The 16,950-nt window shown below is 51.6% G+C and overlaps 1 protein-coding gene across 3 annotated transcripts in view; it reads right to left on the bottom strand.

Moving 5' to 3' along the window:
• PDPK1 (3-phosphoinositide dependent protein kinase 1) overlaps window positions 1-16,950 on the bottom strand; it is a 64,505-nt gene that overhangs the window by 25,335 nt on the left and 22,220 nt on the right. For all 3 annotated transcript variants that reach the window (XM_069570563.1, XM_069570565.1, XM_069570564.1), the window contains 5 exons: window positions 12,827-13,099; window positions 9,823-9,865; window positions 9,452-9,589; window positions 4,742-4,886; window positions 3,904-4,001 (listed from right to left, as the gene is read on the bottom strand). In XM_069570563.1, the coding sequence (XP_069426664.1) occupies window positions 3,904-4,001; window positions 4,742-4,886; window positions 9,452-9,589; window positions 9,823-9,865; window positions 12,827-13,099 (697 nt within the window). The remainder of the gene's footprint in view (window positions 1-3,903; window positions 4,002-4,741; window positions 4,887-9,451; window positions 9,590-9,822; window positions 9,866-12,826; window positions 13,100-16,950) is intronic.

Here is a 16,950-nt window from a genome sequence, read left to right as displayed (position 1 = left end):
CTGCAGAACATGAGGGCTTCAATTTCTCCCCATCCTTGCTAATGCTTCTTGTGGTCTTTTCAACCACAGTCATCCTAGTGGGTATGGAGGGGTGTCTAACTGTGGTTTTGAGTTGCATTTCCCTAAGGATCTTGAGCATCTTTTCATGTGTTTATCAGCCACTTGTTTCTCTTCTTTGGAGAAAATATCTATTCAGACCTATGAAAAAAATTTTTTTGTTATAAGTGCTTTATATATTGTGGGTACAGATACAGAAGCTGAAGGTTTTTTTTTCCTCTTCAACCCTATGGGTTTTCACTTTTTTTTTTTGAAATTAAAAGCAAAAATTTATTGATCAAATGGTCATTTCCTATAGACTAAATTGTAACTGACATTCTTCCAAGTGTGCATGGCATTTGCAAATTTCAGCATATTAAACTGAAGCAAGAACAGGGAGCCCTCTCTTCCAGAGATGGTTCTCCCGGAGACCTTGTATTAAGCCCAAGCCCAGACCTACAGGTACTGCGTCCTGAATAAACTCTCCAGAGGTGTCTACTGGATGTTGCTGCGAGCCAGCAAAGGCAGTGGTGGTGAGAAAGAGAAGGTCTTCAGGGTGCTGAGCGGCAGAAAGGGATAATGGGAGCACGGAAAAGTGACAGGCACAGCCTAAGACTGCGCCCACATCTTTAAGTTTCAAATGCTGTTAAAATAATACCTGCCTCCCAACTCTGTTTGTACTTAGGCAAAATGACAGTGTCAAAAAGACTCCCACGGGATTGGGTGTTTCTACAAAGACCTGGTAACACTGAGGGGCATTCTTCCCCCTCAGACCCACGGTCCTCACATTTGGCATCCCCGGACCACTCAGCCTCTTCCCTCTGGACTTTGGCTCTGTTAAATTTCCATACTGGTTTTTTTTTTTTTTTCAATTTCACTAATTTCTGCTCTTATTTCTTTTCTTCTATGTATTTTCTTTTCTAAATCCTTTAATTTTTAATTTTTTTTTAATTGAAAGATAATTGCTTTACAGAATTTTGCTGTTTTCTGCCAAACCTCAACATGAATCAGCCTCCCTTTTGAACCTCCCTCCTATCTCCCACCCCATCCCACCCCTCTGTTGATACAGAGCCCCTGTTTGACTTTCCTGAGTCATACAGCAAATTCCCAATGGCTATCTATTTTACATATGGCAATGTAAGTTTCCATATTAATTCTTTCCATACATCTCACCCTCACCTCCCCTCTCCCCAGGCCCGTAAGTCTATTCTCTATGTCTGTTTCTCCACTGATGCCCTGTAAATAAATTCTTCAGTACCATTTTTCTAGATCCCATATGTATGTGTTTGAATACAATATTTATCTTTCCCTCTCTGACTCACTTCACTCTGTAAAAATAGGCTCTAGGTTCATCCACCTCATTAGCACTGACTCAGATGCGTCCCTTTTTATGGCCGAGTAATATTCCAGTGTGTGTATGCACCACAGCTTCCTTATCCGTTCATCTGTCGGTGGGCATCTAGGCTGCTTCCACGTTCCAGCCATTGTAAATAGCGCTGCAGTCAACAATGGGTGCCTGTGTCTCTTTCAATTTTGGTCTCCTCAGGGTGTACGCCTAGGAGCGGCGTTGCTGGGTCCTATGGTGGTGTTATCCCTAGTTTTTAAAGGGGTCTCCATACCGTCTCCCACAGTGGCTGTATCAATCCACATTCCCACCAACAGCGCAAGAGCGGTCCCTTTTCTCCACACCCTCTCCTGCATCTACTGTTTGCAGACTTCTTGATGAAGGTAATTCTGACTGGTGTGAGGTGATACCTCATTGCAGTTTTGTTTGCATTTCCCTAAAAGTGAGTGATTCTGAGCATCTTTTCATGCGTTTATCAGCCACCTGTTTCTCTTCTTTGGAGAAGCTGTGTCTCCAGGCCATTAAAGATTTGCTGCTGCTACGAAGTCTTCATATATTCTGAGCACAAGCCCCTGATCAGACACAGGAGCTGAAATTTTTTTCCTCTTCAACCCCACAGGTTGTCTTTTTCACCTTCTTAATGTATCCAAGCACCAAAGTTTTAAAACTTGTTCTGCTGCTTATGCTTTTGGTATTGTATCTAAAGAACCACTACCTCACCCAAGGTCATGGAGATTTACTCCAACGCCTTCTTCCAAGAGTGTTAACTGTTTCAGCTCCTACATTCAGAGCTCTGATCTATCCACGTTAACTTCTGTGTACGGTATGAGGTGGAGTAATAATGTTTTTGATGAACTGGTCATCAGGACAGTGAACCAATTCACACTTTTCAAAAGCTGTAAATAAAGGGGAAAGAAACGAGCATTTATCCAGTTTTTCCTTTACAATCAATGTCACTAGTTAACCAAATAATGGCAAAGGAGAAGTTTCTCTTTAAAGAATTCCAGCTCCAGAATGAAAGCACTGGGCTACGATCACTCTGCATTCTCTAATGAACCGATAGATCTAGGCCACTGCAGCTATAAAGGGCTGCTGACATCACAGGGAGAGATGACTGGATATTACATGCTCCCAACAGAAGAACATACTACGCACACCAGCCGCTGGCGTGAAAGGACTGAACCTGAATGTCACCAAGCAGCCGCATCCAACTCCCGACTTTCAAGACGTACAGAGGGGAAAGGAGCACGCTACAGGACTCCACAGAGGTGCCATCAACAAACTCTGGGAAGCTCTGCAAGACAACGACCTGGTTTCTTCAACAGACACAAGGGGAAAAAACAGAGATGCCAAGAAGCTACAGATGAAAAGAGCAGCTGCAGCAAAGTGGGGGCTTCTGTCTGAATCTTCCTTCCACCAGCAAACCCTCTACCCACCCGAGCATGTCTGCCCCCACCCCCCATCAAGGTCCTTGTCTCACGGGTACCCATGAGCCCCAGCAGAAGCACAGCCCCTACGTGGGGGTCCCTGTAGCAGCTTCTCAGATCAGGGCAGCGCTGACCGTCACACCTGGCCCCACACCCAAGGTTCACTTTCAGGGTCATTTATTAATTCACACATGGGCCTTGAGCCTCCTGCAACCCCACTACACAGAACTTTATGTTCTCTCTCTCTACCCCAACACCTCAACACAGTTTTCAGAGTTAAACTGCCATTCTGTACACCTCGAAGTTTATCATTCCCAGTCAACAAACACCTGAAGGGCTGAAAGATGCCTGCACCCCCACCCTGGCCGAGAAGCCCCTGGCCAGCTAAGACAGCCAGGTTCTCCTCTACCCCAGGCAGGCTGTCAGCAACTGTCACGGCACATAATCCAGCTAGGAAACACCAGAGAGGGGCAGTGGTTAGGAGGGTCTGCAATGATGAACGTGCGCTGGACCAGCAGGAAAAGCCAGCCCCCACTCACTCTGTGACCTTACAGAACCTGTTGATCGGCGTGCTGGGGCCACCGCCCCGGCATTTGCACACAGGAGACAGGCAGACAGGGGGCATCGTGAAAGTGTTTCCCCCCGCCCTAGAGAACCCACAGTGCCAAAAGGAGGAACTGGGAGCTGATCCCACTGAGCCCACACCCCTGCATGGGAGAGGAGAACAAATGAGACACCACAGCACCTTCCAGGAAGACGACTAGGGAAGGTGAGCCACGGCAGGCATCCGAGGCCCTGCGACAAGGTACAGAAAGCGCCTGGGGACCTAGCACCACTCAAGGCCAAGAGGACCAACCACGGATGCTGGGGAAGCCTCCTCCCGGCCCCTACTAGACCAGACAGTCGCGACCAGGCCCTCTGCTAGAGCTGCCCGGAGGCAGGGGCTTCCCTGCTGAACACTCCGGCATCTTCTTTACAATAACAAAGGTACTACAAACAACTGTCACTAATGACGAGCACAAGGCACTGCACCGGCTTCTAAGAGGATTTGATCTGGAGCACAGAGTGGGGGTCTGCAGGAAATGAAACACACACCTTGTTTACTCTCTGGGGACAATACTTTTGCTGTTCCAAAATCTGTGATCTGGATGTGCATGTCTTCATTTAACAAAATATTTTCTGGTTTCAGGTCCCTGTGAAAGCAGATTTTTCACACTTGAGATGAAATATTTGAAACAGTAACATTACACACTCCAAATTTAGCTAAAAACAAAATGAACTGGTTAATACCTATAATCGGTATAGACTAACAACCAGGAATGCAAGTCTAAAGTTAGCACTGAACAACACCAACTGCATCCAGTGAGACATTCGAATCCATCATTTCATAACCGCATCTATCATTTTGATAAAACTTTTAACTGAAGTATAATCTCTCATGTTTATAAAGAGCCTTTAAACCTTCTGTAGTATCATTACACAATAAATGTGAATCAAACCATCACAACGCACACCTTAAACTTGGGGATGTCAACTACTTCTGAATAAAACTGGGAGGGGGAAAATGATTAGATGATAAATTTTTAGGGTATGTGTGTTTTACTACCACTACCACCAAAAAAAAAAAAAAAAATTGTAAGGAAAAAAAAGCTCAAATGAATACTTTCGATTGGACTATTGGAAAACGAGACCAGAAGTGAGCACCTACAGAATCTGACAAAATAAAAGCAGCAGCCAAGACGGCTGAGAGAGTCATTAGCCTGGCGAAAAAGATGTCTGACCAGTTTCACCTGGTACTTCAGGTCCACGGTCTCTCGGCGTCAGAGAGATGTGCACGCTTCTTAGTTCTCACAGGGAGGCAGCCCACCCTCCAGGAAGGAGACCAGAGCTGAGCCCAGGCCTGGGGAGCAGCCGGCAGCCCCCAGCTCGGTACCTGTGGACGATGCCCTTGCCGTGCAAGTACTCCAGAGCAGACACCATCTCGGCCGTGTAAAAGCGGGTGCACGTCTCATCGAATGAACCGATTTTCCGAATGTATTTAAGCAGTTCTCCGTTTTTGGCATAACTAAGGCCAAAATCTAAACATTGCATGGTTAAGGAAGACAGCAAAAGTCATTCTTTTAAACTAATCTTAGCAGCGCAGTAGCAATTTTTTTAAATTAATGAAAATTGAAGGTACCTGTGGCCAGAGACAGCTGCCCCACCCCCAGCCAGGCCCACCCCTGCCAGACCTGCGGAGCTGGGTCTGGAGGGATCCCCTGGCCTGGCTCCAGGACAGGCCCCCAGGGGGTTCTCACCAACAGTACAGAAACACAGGCCTCTTGGCCAAGTGCCCCTTCCGGACGCCCGTCCCCAGAAGACCCCCGTGGGCTCCGTGAAGGGAGCCACTGGAGATGCGGGCAGTGCTTCCACCCTCACAGCCCGTGCCAGCCTCGCACCTCGGGCTGTGCGGAGCCAAGTCGCAGAAAGACTCCTCAAAAGAAGGCTCCCGGCACACTGAAGTGATCAGTTCCCTGGGAGAAACCCTGTCTCGCTCACTCTCTCTCTGTGGCCCCGGGGGGCTCGAGGCCTCCTCTCCCTCAGCCCCTCAGTGCGCTCTGTCTCGCTCCTCTTCCCCCGTTTCCAGAGCGGACTACAGGCTGACGTGAGCAACGGATCCCACAGAACTGCTTCCTCCTGGGGGCACAGCGCACGACGCCTCTTAATGGAAGCATAGGCCACCAGGGACGGGGTGGCCCAAGGCCTCGCCCACCCCGAGCAATGGCGCCGGGGGTGGCCTGTGGTCAAGGTGTTCCATCTGGTTTCTGTTCGCCAAGGCCCTGCATCACCCACAGAGGAAGGTGCCTGACACCGCAGTGCAGGGAGGACAAGACCAGGAGGGCAGAGACCAGCAACCGGAGCGGCTCAAAACTTTCTGACTGAGCCCCCTCCGTGGCTACCCAAGCCCTTTCCAACTAGAACAACGTGTAACAGGCAGCTGAAGCGGAAAACCAACCTTACTTCCAGGGAAAGCAAAGGGCCTCAGCCAGGGCCCCCTCCTCCCTCGCCTTGCTCCGACCCCTCCTCAGGGAAGGCCAGCACCTGTGGCCAGCCTCGCCAGCGGCCTGCAGACTCTTGCCCAGCCAACTCTGAGCAGAGGTCCCACTGGCCCTGGACTGGCCATGGTGCCGCCCCTGCTCGGGAGCGCGGTCTCCCAGAGACCAGCAGCCCCCGAGAGGCTCGGCCACGGCCACGGGGCCTCTTCCGGCTTCACAGGTTTTGCCCCTTATCTGCCCACTCCCCGAGTTCCTGTTTCCTGTGTGAAGGACACTCTGAGTTCTCTGCCCAGCCAGGGAGCTAGTGACCGACGATTCTGAACACGACAGATGCTGAGGGATCATGGCTCCAAGTCCGTGTTCTCTCTGCCCACACATGTTCTTCATTCCCCAGGAATACTCTCAAACCTCACTGCTCCACTCCTCTCCAGCACAGCAAAGGCCTCAGGGCAGGAGACGAGGAGGCTGCTCTCTCAGTGGAACAGGTGAATTCCTGGGGTGAGGAGCACAGGCCTGTGGCAGAGCTGGAGAGCCTGCTGAGCCCAATGCCTGCACTCTGCAGGCGAATCCAGCCCAGAGAGGTTAAGCAACTGACTCAAGGTCATCCAGCCTGGAGCGCAGCTTCCTGAGATCTAGTGCGCCATTCCTGTCCCCAGGCTGCAAGAGGACACCAAGGGCGGGCAGGGGGTGGCGGAGGAAGAACGCAGGCTGGCCCGGCAGTAGCCCTGAAGCCCCTCCAGCTGCACCCCTGCTGGAGTAAAGGCACCCTGGCCGTCTGGCTCCAGTGCCCAGCCTGCCCCACACCCAGGGAGGGAGGGCGGGCTGCTCTGAGTTCAGCCTCTCTTGGGAGCAGGGACTGAGTTGGTCAAGCTGAACCTCCGGAGGGCAAAAAGGCTGCCAGAGCCCAGAAGTCCCATCGCGGACCAACCTGCCTGCTCTCAGGCTGTGGCAGGGGGGTCTCCAGGCTCTGCCCTGTCTATCCCAGGGCGGGGGTTACCCCTGCAGTTGCAGGAGGCGCCGTTCTCCCCAGCAGACACATGGCTACAGGGAGCATGCTGTGCACTCTGGGGCTCTGCTTCAGGCAGAGTGTCTCCTTTGCTTTCAATTTCAACACACTGTGTGCCATGAAAGACTCTGAGTAGGGTGCAAGTCCCCCCGGGTCTCGCTCCTGTCAGAGGTTAAGTGAGCCCTTGCAATCTCCATGGGCTTTCAAAGTGGTCTTAAAAGGTCAAGAGCAACAGACACCGTCGGACAAAGACCTAGAGTTCCCTCCGCCTGCGTTACTCTGGCCAATCACGTCCGAAATCAGACAGCAAGCTCACTCACCCAGCCTTAGGGCCTGCTCCCGCTGCTCCTGACCCTGGGAGGAGGTGCCGTCAGTGTGTGCGACTGCCTGAGCCTCCCAGCTGACAAGACGCATTCTCCAGGGGCCCTGCTGGAAGCCCAGGCCTGGGACTCCAGAAAACCAGCCCAGAGAGCCCCACAGGCTGAGAGAGGAGCACAGGGCTCGAGGGGTCAAGGCGGCCTCAGAGTGAGACCCAGAGCAGGCTGAGGGGCACTCTGATGTCCCCAGGAGGCCCCTGGCAGCACACAGGCGGGGCGGGCGATGCTAAAGCCAGGCGGAGAGGCACACCCGCTGCGACCCCGGAAACAAGACCACAGGACTCCCCGCCCCGCAGGCCGTGGTCGCTGGACCCCTTCACCGGTCCTCTTGAGAGCGCGACACCGGGAAAACCAGTTGGGCCTGCTCGCCCCTCTTGAGACCCGCGCCCCACCCAGACTGCGCTCTCCACACCTCCCTGGGGGCCGATCCACAGTTCAGGCCTGCGCCCAAGTACTGGCCTACCTGGCGCTGTCTGGCCGGGCAGCCAGCACCCTCACCGGAACCAGCTGGCTGTGGCCCTGGGATCTGCCATCTCTACTCCCTGGAGCTCTGCCCTGCTAGGCCCACTCCAGCCCTCTGCGGCCCTGTCTGCACACCAACCCAACCTCGGGGTCTCAAGCAGCAGGCGCCACCATGCATGTCAGGTGTGGGAGCGATGTGCGCAGGATCCGAGGCCCCGGCCTCCCAGCCCCCTCCCAAGAGCCTCTTCCCAGCAGCAGCCCGGGTGAGAGCACACAGCAGCTGCCCCAGACCCTGCTGGGCTCCACACCACACTCAGAAGAAAACTCAGAACTCTTGCTGGGACTCTGGTCTCTTAGGCCCGGCACCCCCCAACCCACCTACACCTGCCCCTGCTCCGTCCAGGCCTCTGGCTAACGTCCTCTCCTCCGACCACTAAAACAGCAGCTCCAACACTCCCACCTCCCACTGGCCTGACTCCTACACAGCCAGGAATCATCCATGTACATCTAACTCTGCAGGGAAACACAAGCCCCCCGAGGGCAGAGCCCTCACCTCACACACCAGCGTGTTCCCACCCCGGCACTCAACAAGGCCTTCTCAATGAACCAAAGACAACATTCAACTGATGGCTGAAGGAGCCAGAAAGCGGTGTGAAAGGCGGAACAGGATCAAGACAAATTTTAACCCAGAAGGTGGAGAGTGGAGAGAGGAGGATGGGAGGGGAGGGGGTTCAGGGCAGGCCCACCCCCAGGTGGTTGGGGGGGAGGGGCTCTGGTGACCCAAGGGCAGAAGAGAGCAGATGCACAGACTGAGGTTTAAGCCTGAACAAGGTTTAAACCTGAGTGACCCCCCATCAAGCTGCAGCCAAGAGCGTCTGCTGGGCTCAGACAGCATCTCCAGGCAGCCAGGGGCCGGGGAAGGCTGGCTTGGGAAGAAGAGCTGCAGGAGAGGGGCTGGGAGCAGGGACCACCGGCCGGCCCGGCTGCCCGGGGAACGACAGACAAGCTAATGGCACAGACAGGGCCCCCCAACCCCGAGCAAAGGAGCATGAAAAAGGACAGTGCTCAGGGATTAGAGGACAAGCCAGGGAACAAGTTCAGGGGATGCCCTGAAATAAAGCAAAGACTCGGCAGGGAGTGCCATCCCTGCTGGAGAAGCAGTTGGAGAAGCAGGGAGCACAGCCCTGGGGGGGGGGGGGGTGGGGAGGACAGCCCGAGGCAGGGAGAAAGGTTCTGGGTTCTGGGGGTCGCTCCCTGAACTTCTCACCTGGCAGCTGAGCCTGGGAAAGATGCCCCTTCCAACCAAACCCCAGAGAGCCAGGCCAGGGAGGGCAGAGTGGTGCCCACCTCCCAGGAGCCCTGGATGCCCACGACCCTTCCGGCTCACGTCCCTGCTCTGTGCACAGGATGTGACACCTGATGGGTGCTGCACGAACAACGGTCAAGAGGAGTGGGGGCGATGCCTTCCAGTAAAGGTCTAGCGACATCAGCAGTGAGACAGTTCTTGAGACATGAAGCTTACCAACAGAAACCCTCAAAAGTGGCTGTGATGATCTCCTTTGAAGCAATGTTCGACTTCAGTGACTGTCTGCAATCCCAGGGGTCCCAAAGCAAGCGATGCGAATTCATCTGTGTCTAGAACATGCTACCCTTTCCTTTCCAGGCAAGGGGCTACTTCTGAAAACAAAAACGGGGTCACGGTTCCAAAACAATAAGCAATCGCTGGCATGGCATTTCGGAGGCTTTGACTGTTCAAAGGATACACAGCTTTTCATCATCCTGAAATGTGAAGTAAAGTTTAACAAAGAAGGGATGATCCAGCCGCGACATCACATCTCGCTCTCTGGTTACATACGGGACTTTGTTCTCTTTGATAATGTGGCGTTTCTCTAGAATTTTAACTTAAGAAAGAAGCAAGTTACTGCAATTGGAAATGGTAAGAAAACACTAAAGACACGACAAATTAAAGTGTTTCACAAAACACACCCACCAGCTTTGTGATCAATAGTGCCCTGTCCCCCGAGCCCAGAGCAGCGCCCTCCGGGGGCGGGGCAGCCAGGCGGCCGCGGGCCCGGGGCGCTGTCCCTGCTTCCTAGACACTGAGCAGCCTAGCTCGCTGGAGTTAGTTACTTACTAGCATATTCCCTTGAGGTTGCCAGTTCTCGGGCCAGGACAACCTGGTTTGGGAAGAAAAGAGGGAAAAAGAAGAGAAAAAACACCCAATGTCACTAGGGCACAGAGTCTCACGAGGCACCCTGCAACCAACCACAAGGAGCACCCCACCCCCTCTGAAATTCCTCTTTACACGTTCTCGGCCCGGTGCGGACAAACGCGGTCAGTGACTAAGATAACGTGTTCTCACAGATAAAGGAAACAGATGTTCCTCACATGTTTCCAGAAGGGTCCTCAGCATCTGCCAGTGTTCCTCGATGCAGTGAAACATATTCACAAGCACCTCAGCACTAGCGTAGCCGTCACAAACTATGGGAAGCGGCAGCAAGTAATACCTCCACAAAGTGGGCATTGGGGATTCCTTCAAAAAAATAACCCTATGGATATATTCCTGGTACATGTTCACTGCAAAAGGCCACCCTGAATTTGGGCTTTTACCAATAACTGTTACCATCCATTTCACTTGATGCCCCCAACAGATGCTCTAAATCCCACGCCTGCCTGGAGGGCGTGGGAAACGGAGGCAGAGCCACCCACAGCATGCCGGCACCACTCCCCGGCTGTGCCCTCTCCTGGCACAGCCTGACCCTCAACTGACCCTCAACCCTGGGGACAGAGCACCAGTGGGGCCACACACAACAGGGAAGAGACCTTTCTACACACACCTGGGCACAACGTGAGCAACAACTTCCCAGTGCCCGATGGCCCCCCTGGCAGTGAGCTGGGGCGGCCCCTCCTCCACCAGCCGGTGCCAATTCCCCTCCTATGACACCTGCAGGGAATGGCCGAGAACCCACGAGCAGATGGAAACCTGCCTCCTCCTGGGCTGTGAGTTCTATCCCATAACAGAATCCCTCAAGTTCATCACAAGTGACCCTGGGCACTGTGTGAAGCTCTGCAGTCAGTAAGACCAAGGTTGGATTACATGTGCTCAGGCAGAAAGATCAGAAGGATCTCTGTGGGAGAGGGATGCGGGACTGCCCTCAGGTGCTGAAGGGTAAGGAGAGGGGCTGGTGAAGGGCTGGCCTCCTGAGGTTACGGACTGACGCGAGGCTGACAGCGGCACACGCTGGCCAGGTAAGGAGAAAAAGAGGAAGGGTGTGGCTCGGCTGCTAACCTGTAACGGAACCCTATCTGGAGCAGACACCGTCTCATCTTTCTGTCACGTGAACTCTGCACATTCCATGCAGGTTTCCTGTGTCCGTCCACGCGGCCCAAGCTGACGGCAGGCGCACCCTCAGGGAGCTGTGGGCAGCGGACTAGGCTTCCCCTCTCCAGCACCAGCTGCACCCCAGGGAGGGCCCGGCCCAGGATCCAGCCTAGGAGCCACCTCTTCTCCTCCACTCCCACCCTGGAGACCTGCTGCCGAGTGGGGGGAGAGACCTGCGGGCAGCACATGTAATCGGAGACCCCAGGCTGCAGGACTCCCACCAGCGCCGGAAAAGAGCCTGCGGGCTCTCGGGCTTTCCTGGGCACTGGGAAAACCAGACCAGCTGGGGCTTCTCTGCATACAGAACAGATGGCACGCACTTTCACCCACAGTGGAAACCCAGGGACACTGGGAGAACGTCACGAACATGTCCTCATTTTCCAGGCAACATAAACATCCTGTGCGGGACAGCTGAGAGAAGGAGAACACTGCTTCTTTGACTGGACTCGTGCAAGTAACTGCAGAACACCTAAGGTTCTTTCCAAAACAGTTTTTCTCTTTCTGAAAGGACCTGTGAGTACCAGATCTACTGGGCCTTATCCTCAAAGTTGAAGGTTTTTATCATGAGGACCCAATTCTTTCATAACTTAAATACTGCCAATAAAAAAATCTAAATTAAAAATGTGAACAGAGCAAAAGTTAATAGTTAAAATGATATTGGGAACATGGGTGAGCTATAGTATGTCATGTTCCTTGTATTTTGAAATATTTCATAAATGGAAGAAGAGAAAAGGAAAACAAATTTCACACAAGGTTTCTTCACAGAAAGGCCAGGCAGGTGGCACAGGAGACGAGACCCCACGCCAGCCAGGGGACCGTGGTTCTGGCCTCCTCGTACCTGCAGCGAGCCTCCAGCCCCGCCACGGCTCATGAGGCCTTCTCCTCAGCAGCTTTGTACCTTCATATCTTTGCTCGAAGAGGAAAACTACAACAAGATAGGTCAACTCTCTCGGGGAACAAAAGGAATGTGCTGTGACTGTGACTCGACAGTGCTGTGATAAGGCTTCTATTCATGAAACTGGGGACACAAAGATCTGGAAGCTAGCAGGTCGTGCACTGCAACTCGGGCAAACAGCAAGTGTGTACTTTTAACATACATTTTAAAAACAACAGAAATAATAAAGGCTGTTCAATGTTTCCCGTTTGAAAAGACCCTGATGCTGGGAAAGACTGAAGGCGGGAGGAGAAGAGGACGACAGAGGATGAGATAGTTGCATCGCATCACCAACTCGATGGAAATGGGTTTGAGTAAATTCGGGAGTTGGTGATGGACAGGGAGGCCTGGCGTGCTGTGGTTCAAGGGGTCGCAAAGAGTCGGACATGACTGACTGACTGAACTGAATGTTTCCCAACAACTATGAACAGACTGACACCAATACTGATGTTCAATCTAAGGAAGAAAAAACTCCCAGGGTCTTGCCAATAGGGCACAATGATATGAAATGTCACTTGCTGATGCCTGATGAGAATAAAATTTCACTGGATTTTTTAGAAAATTGAAAACAAGATCGTGAAACGCCTTTTAAAGCTTTCACCTACTAAAATCACAGCTTAGATATTTTAACCATCTCATCTGATTGGTGGCAGCCAGCCCCAAGTCACCTTCACTACAGGAGACGATCCCAAGGGGCCCAAGACGCTCCTCTTGGGTGGAGCGCCACCACAGCATCTCAGTGCCCAGCTCCGCGTCCCGAGAAAGGCCGGTGCTCCCAAGGAGAACACCCTCGTCCAACAAACGGCAGCGGCGTGTACTCACTGTTGAAAAGGAGCCTTCACCGAGAATCTTTCCAAATTTGAAGTCCTCGGGCCGTTTCTTCCGAGGCTGCGGAGGCTGCGGGGGCTGCGCGGTGTGCTGCAGAGCGCTGGCGCTCGCCCGGGGCTGGGCCGCGGTGCCGTCCATGGCGGGGCCCTGCCTGCTTCCCCCGCTGGGAACGCCGGGGGCCGTGCTGGGCTCAGTCTGGGTCCTCACCATTGATGGGGATGGGCAGGAGCATAACACCACGCTGGACTGAATGGGAACCGTGTCATACTGGGGACACAGAAGAAAAGAGGTAAGGTTCAAGGCGGCTCACTGTTCTCAACGTCTGAACTCAAGTCTAGATGTCGCTGAGCCGCCACCAAGCACAGGCAGACCGCCCGACGTTCAGACGTGCAGCCCAGGCTGCGGCCCTCTACCCCAAACTCTCCTCTCGCTCAAACCTGGCCCTGCCCTGTCTGTGCGCCCACAGACCCACCCCCACCCAGCACTGACCTGCCCTCACCCTATCCCTCCGGACTGAGTACACCTCCAATGCCCCCAGCCCTGCTCAGCTGGCCTTCCCTAAACACCTTCTGTGGCCTGTCACAGAGCAAGCTGGTCCAAACCTGTTGACCTCAGGGTCTCCCGTCCCAGAACCCCTCCCCTGCTCACCCACCCACACATGATATAAGGCGAGATGCACAGAAGGCACCCAGGGCTTGAACAAAAAGACCAGCTTCAGACTGTGTCCCACAGCTGAACAGAGCAGGTACCTAAGCAGTCCCGGAACACAGAGAGTAACCAAATGGAAAGAAGAGTCCAAGAGCTGCCAACTGCACAGGAAAGGTACAGCTGATAAAGAGATAAGCTGCTCAAAACGAACAGTAGTGGAATAATGCTTAACAACTTGGAAAGGTAACTGGTTTAGAGCCAAACTGCTCACTGCACACCCAAGTTACCTCCAAATCAATTAAAGAATTGTATGCTTTTTTAGTTATTTAAACAAATTAAAAAACCTAACAAGTTTTTAAAATTTGCAATCCGTATTAAAAGAAGCTGGCTTCCTTGCAGAAACTGACAAGATTATTCCAAAATTCTTATTGAAATTCAAGGAATCCAGAATAGCCAAACAATCTCAAAACAAACGAACAAAACTGGAGGACTCACACTACCTGGTTTCCAAATTCATTACAAAGCTATAGTAATCAAGACAGTGTGGTGCTGCGTGACGACACGCGCTGGTGAACGGAGCAGACCCCAGAAGTAAACTCCTAAGTCTGCGGCCAATCAATCTTTGACAAGGGTGCCAAGGCTTCGTGGGGAAAAAACCTTTTTCTGCTAATGGTACTGGATATCCATACACAGAAAGACGAAGGTGGCTGCCTTTCCCACATCAAAATTTAACTCAAGTGGATCAAAGATCTACATGTAAGAAATAAAACTAGAAAACTCTTAGAAGAAAATATAGGAGTAAATCTTTATGATCTTGGCAATGGGTTCTTAGATATGAAACCAAAAGCACAGGAACAAAAGAAGAAACAGATCAAAGGGACTTCATCAAAATTTAAAACTTCAGTGCTTCAGAGGCACCACCAACAAAGTGAAAGAGCAACCCAAAGGCTGGGAGAAAATATTTACAGATCATCTATCTGATAAGGGACTTGTATTCAGACGGTATAAAGAACTCAAACAATTCAATTAAAAATGAAACAAAACACAATTTAAAAACAGTCAGAAAATCTGAGTAAACACTTCTCCAAGAAAAAACCCATACAAATGGCCAAAAAGTACCTGAAAAGAGGTTCAACATCATTAGCTACTACAGAAATAAATGCAAGTCAAAGCCACAGTGATCCATTTCACACATACCGGGATTAAAAAGATAGTAACAAGCGTTGATGGAGACGCACAGAAATTGGAACCCTCACACTGCCGGTAGGATGTCAAATGGGGCAACCACATTAGAAAACATACAACAGTTCCTCAAAAGGAAACAGGCGCTGCACAGCCGAGCAACCCCTCTCCGAGAAATGAAAACACAGGCCCACACAGATCGGGTACAGGCACGTTCACAGCAGCATTACGGATAACTAAAAGGGCTGGAAAGGACAATCAGCAGGCAAGTGAATAAACAAAACGCACTGCAGCTATAAAACCTGAATACTCAGCCATAAAAAGGAGTACTGATATGCTCTACAAGACAGATGAACACGCAGACACTACGGGATGTGAAAAGGGCCTGACACGAAAGCCACATACTGCGTGATCCCGTCTGCACGAAATGTCCAGACGAGGCAGACCTACAGAGAGAGGAGAGCTGGTGGTCACCACGGGCTGGCAGGAGGGGAGAGCAGAGCAGCTGCTAATGGTCCGGGGTTTCTTTCTGGAATGAGAAGGATGTCCTGGAATTGGAAAGTGGGGACATACAGCCTCATAAATACACTAAAACCACTGAATTACACACTTTTAAAATGGGTGGATTATACAGTATATGAATTATATCTCAATAAGCTGTCATAAAAATAGCTGTATCACAAAAATGACTAAATAAATTTATATGTAAGATCTCATTCGAATCCATAAACCATCAAGACTGTTTTTTTAAGAAAAGAATAAGCACCAAAAAAACGTAGCGTAGCTCCGGGCTGTGAAACTGTGTCTCAAATACAAGTGAGAGCCCCAGACCGCAGCACACATTTTTAACCATGGGGAGAGGCTGGGAGATGAACTGTTAGATAAGAAGAATGATTGAGTGTGTTTACAACACGGAGAGACACCAAAGGCCGGCGGGACTATGCTAAAGCACAGCGACCCATCCAGCTGTGCCCGGCACCGTGGACTGTGCTGCCACTGAAACGGTTTCGGACAGCAATGCGGTAACCTGTCAACAAAGTGACAACAAAACTTTCATCAGTGAGATACAGAAAAATACTTAGGAGAGGCGGACAGACGCACAGTTAAAAATTTAGATGGCCATTAAGGAAGGATTTTTAGATAGTGTCAAAGTTAAATTGGAAATACACAGAAGTTGTAAGAAAAGCCTTTCCAGTCTGAGCCTAAAGCGTTCCAGGAGTGACATCATGGGCCTACTCATCACCAGACTGTTGTGGAACAACATGGAACGAACTCAGAGCACCCAGATTTGTCTCTAACAGTCCTGCCCTTTAAAAGAACCAGAAGAGCACTTGGCTCCACATCTTGGAACAGGAAGAAGGCTGTCAACATGGGCTGTGATCCTCTGCTATGTCTGAAAAGGAGGCTGTCTGTGTAGGAGGAAAAGGCAGGGAAGCTGGCCTGTAGGGACTGTTACTGGCCATGCTGTGTCCCTGCAAACGTAAGTACAGCTACTAAGAATAAGCTGAAACTGGGGAAAATCGAGCCTGCAACACACACAGATAGGTGGTAAGAAGTACATCAACACGGTAACACAAAAGCAGGCTGACGACAGCTGCACACTTCATTTTATGAATTTAAACAGGTAAAGGAGTGTGGCCAAAGTTGTTTCTTTTATGTATAATGTTGTTTTCCAGTCGCTCAGACGTGACTCTTTGCAACCCCCTGAAATGAAGCACGCCAGGCTTCCCCGTCCTTCACCATCTCCCTGAGTTTACTCAAACTATGTTTGTCCAGAAAGGCTAGATAAAAATCTTCTCTCTCCATTAACACAGGGAAGAGATGCAGAGAACTATGAAGAAGCCCGAGTCCTACAGGAAGTGCACCAAGAAAGGCTGGACAGGCGGGCAGAGTAACCAGCGTGTGCGGAGCGCAACAGCTCAACCACAGGGGAAGCTGACGGAGACAGACGCTCACCTTAAGAGGCACAAAAGCCACACAAGTAAGAAACACATCGAGACGGAACTCCCTGTGACCCGAACGTGACGAGCACAGAGGAGGAGAAGCGAGGCAGCGGACGGCAAGAAACGCAGGAGCCTGGGCCGTCCGCAGCAGGGCAGGCCAGGCCAGGCCAGGGAAGGCTGGCTCAGGCAGGTCACCCCAGAGGACACGCCACACGCCAGCTCCAGAGCTGCTCCCCAGCTGGGATGGGCAGGCTTCATTTTCACTTCAGGCAAGGTACACAAATATGAAGGAATTAACTCAATGCACAGAATCAGTGAAACACTAGGAGACTGTGACTGACAAGC

Source organism: Ovis canadensis, chromosome 24, assembly GCF_042477335.2.
Source record: "Ovis canadensis isolate MfBH-ARS-UI-01 breed Bighorn chromosome 24, ARS-UI_OviCan_v2, whole genome shotgun sequence".
NCBI lineage: Eukaryota > Metazoa > Chordata > Mammalia > Artiodactyla > Bovidae > Ovis > Ovis canadensis.
The sequence above is the reverse complement of the archived record's forward strand: the minus strand, read 5'-3'. Positions and strand labels throughout refer to the sequence as shown.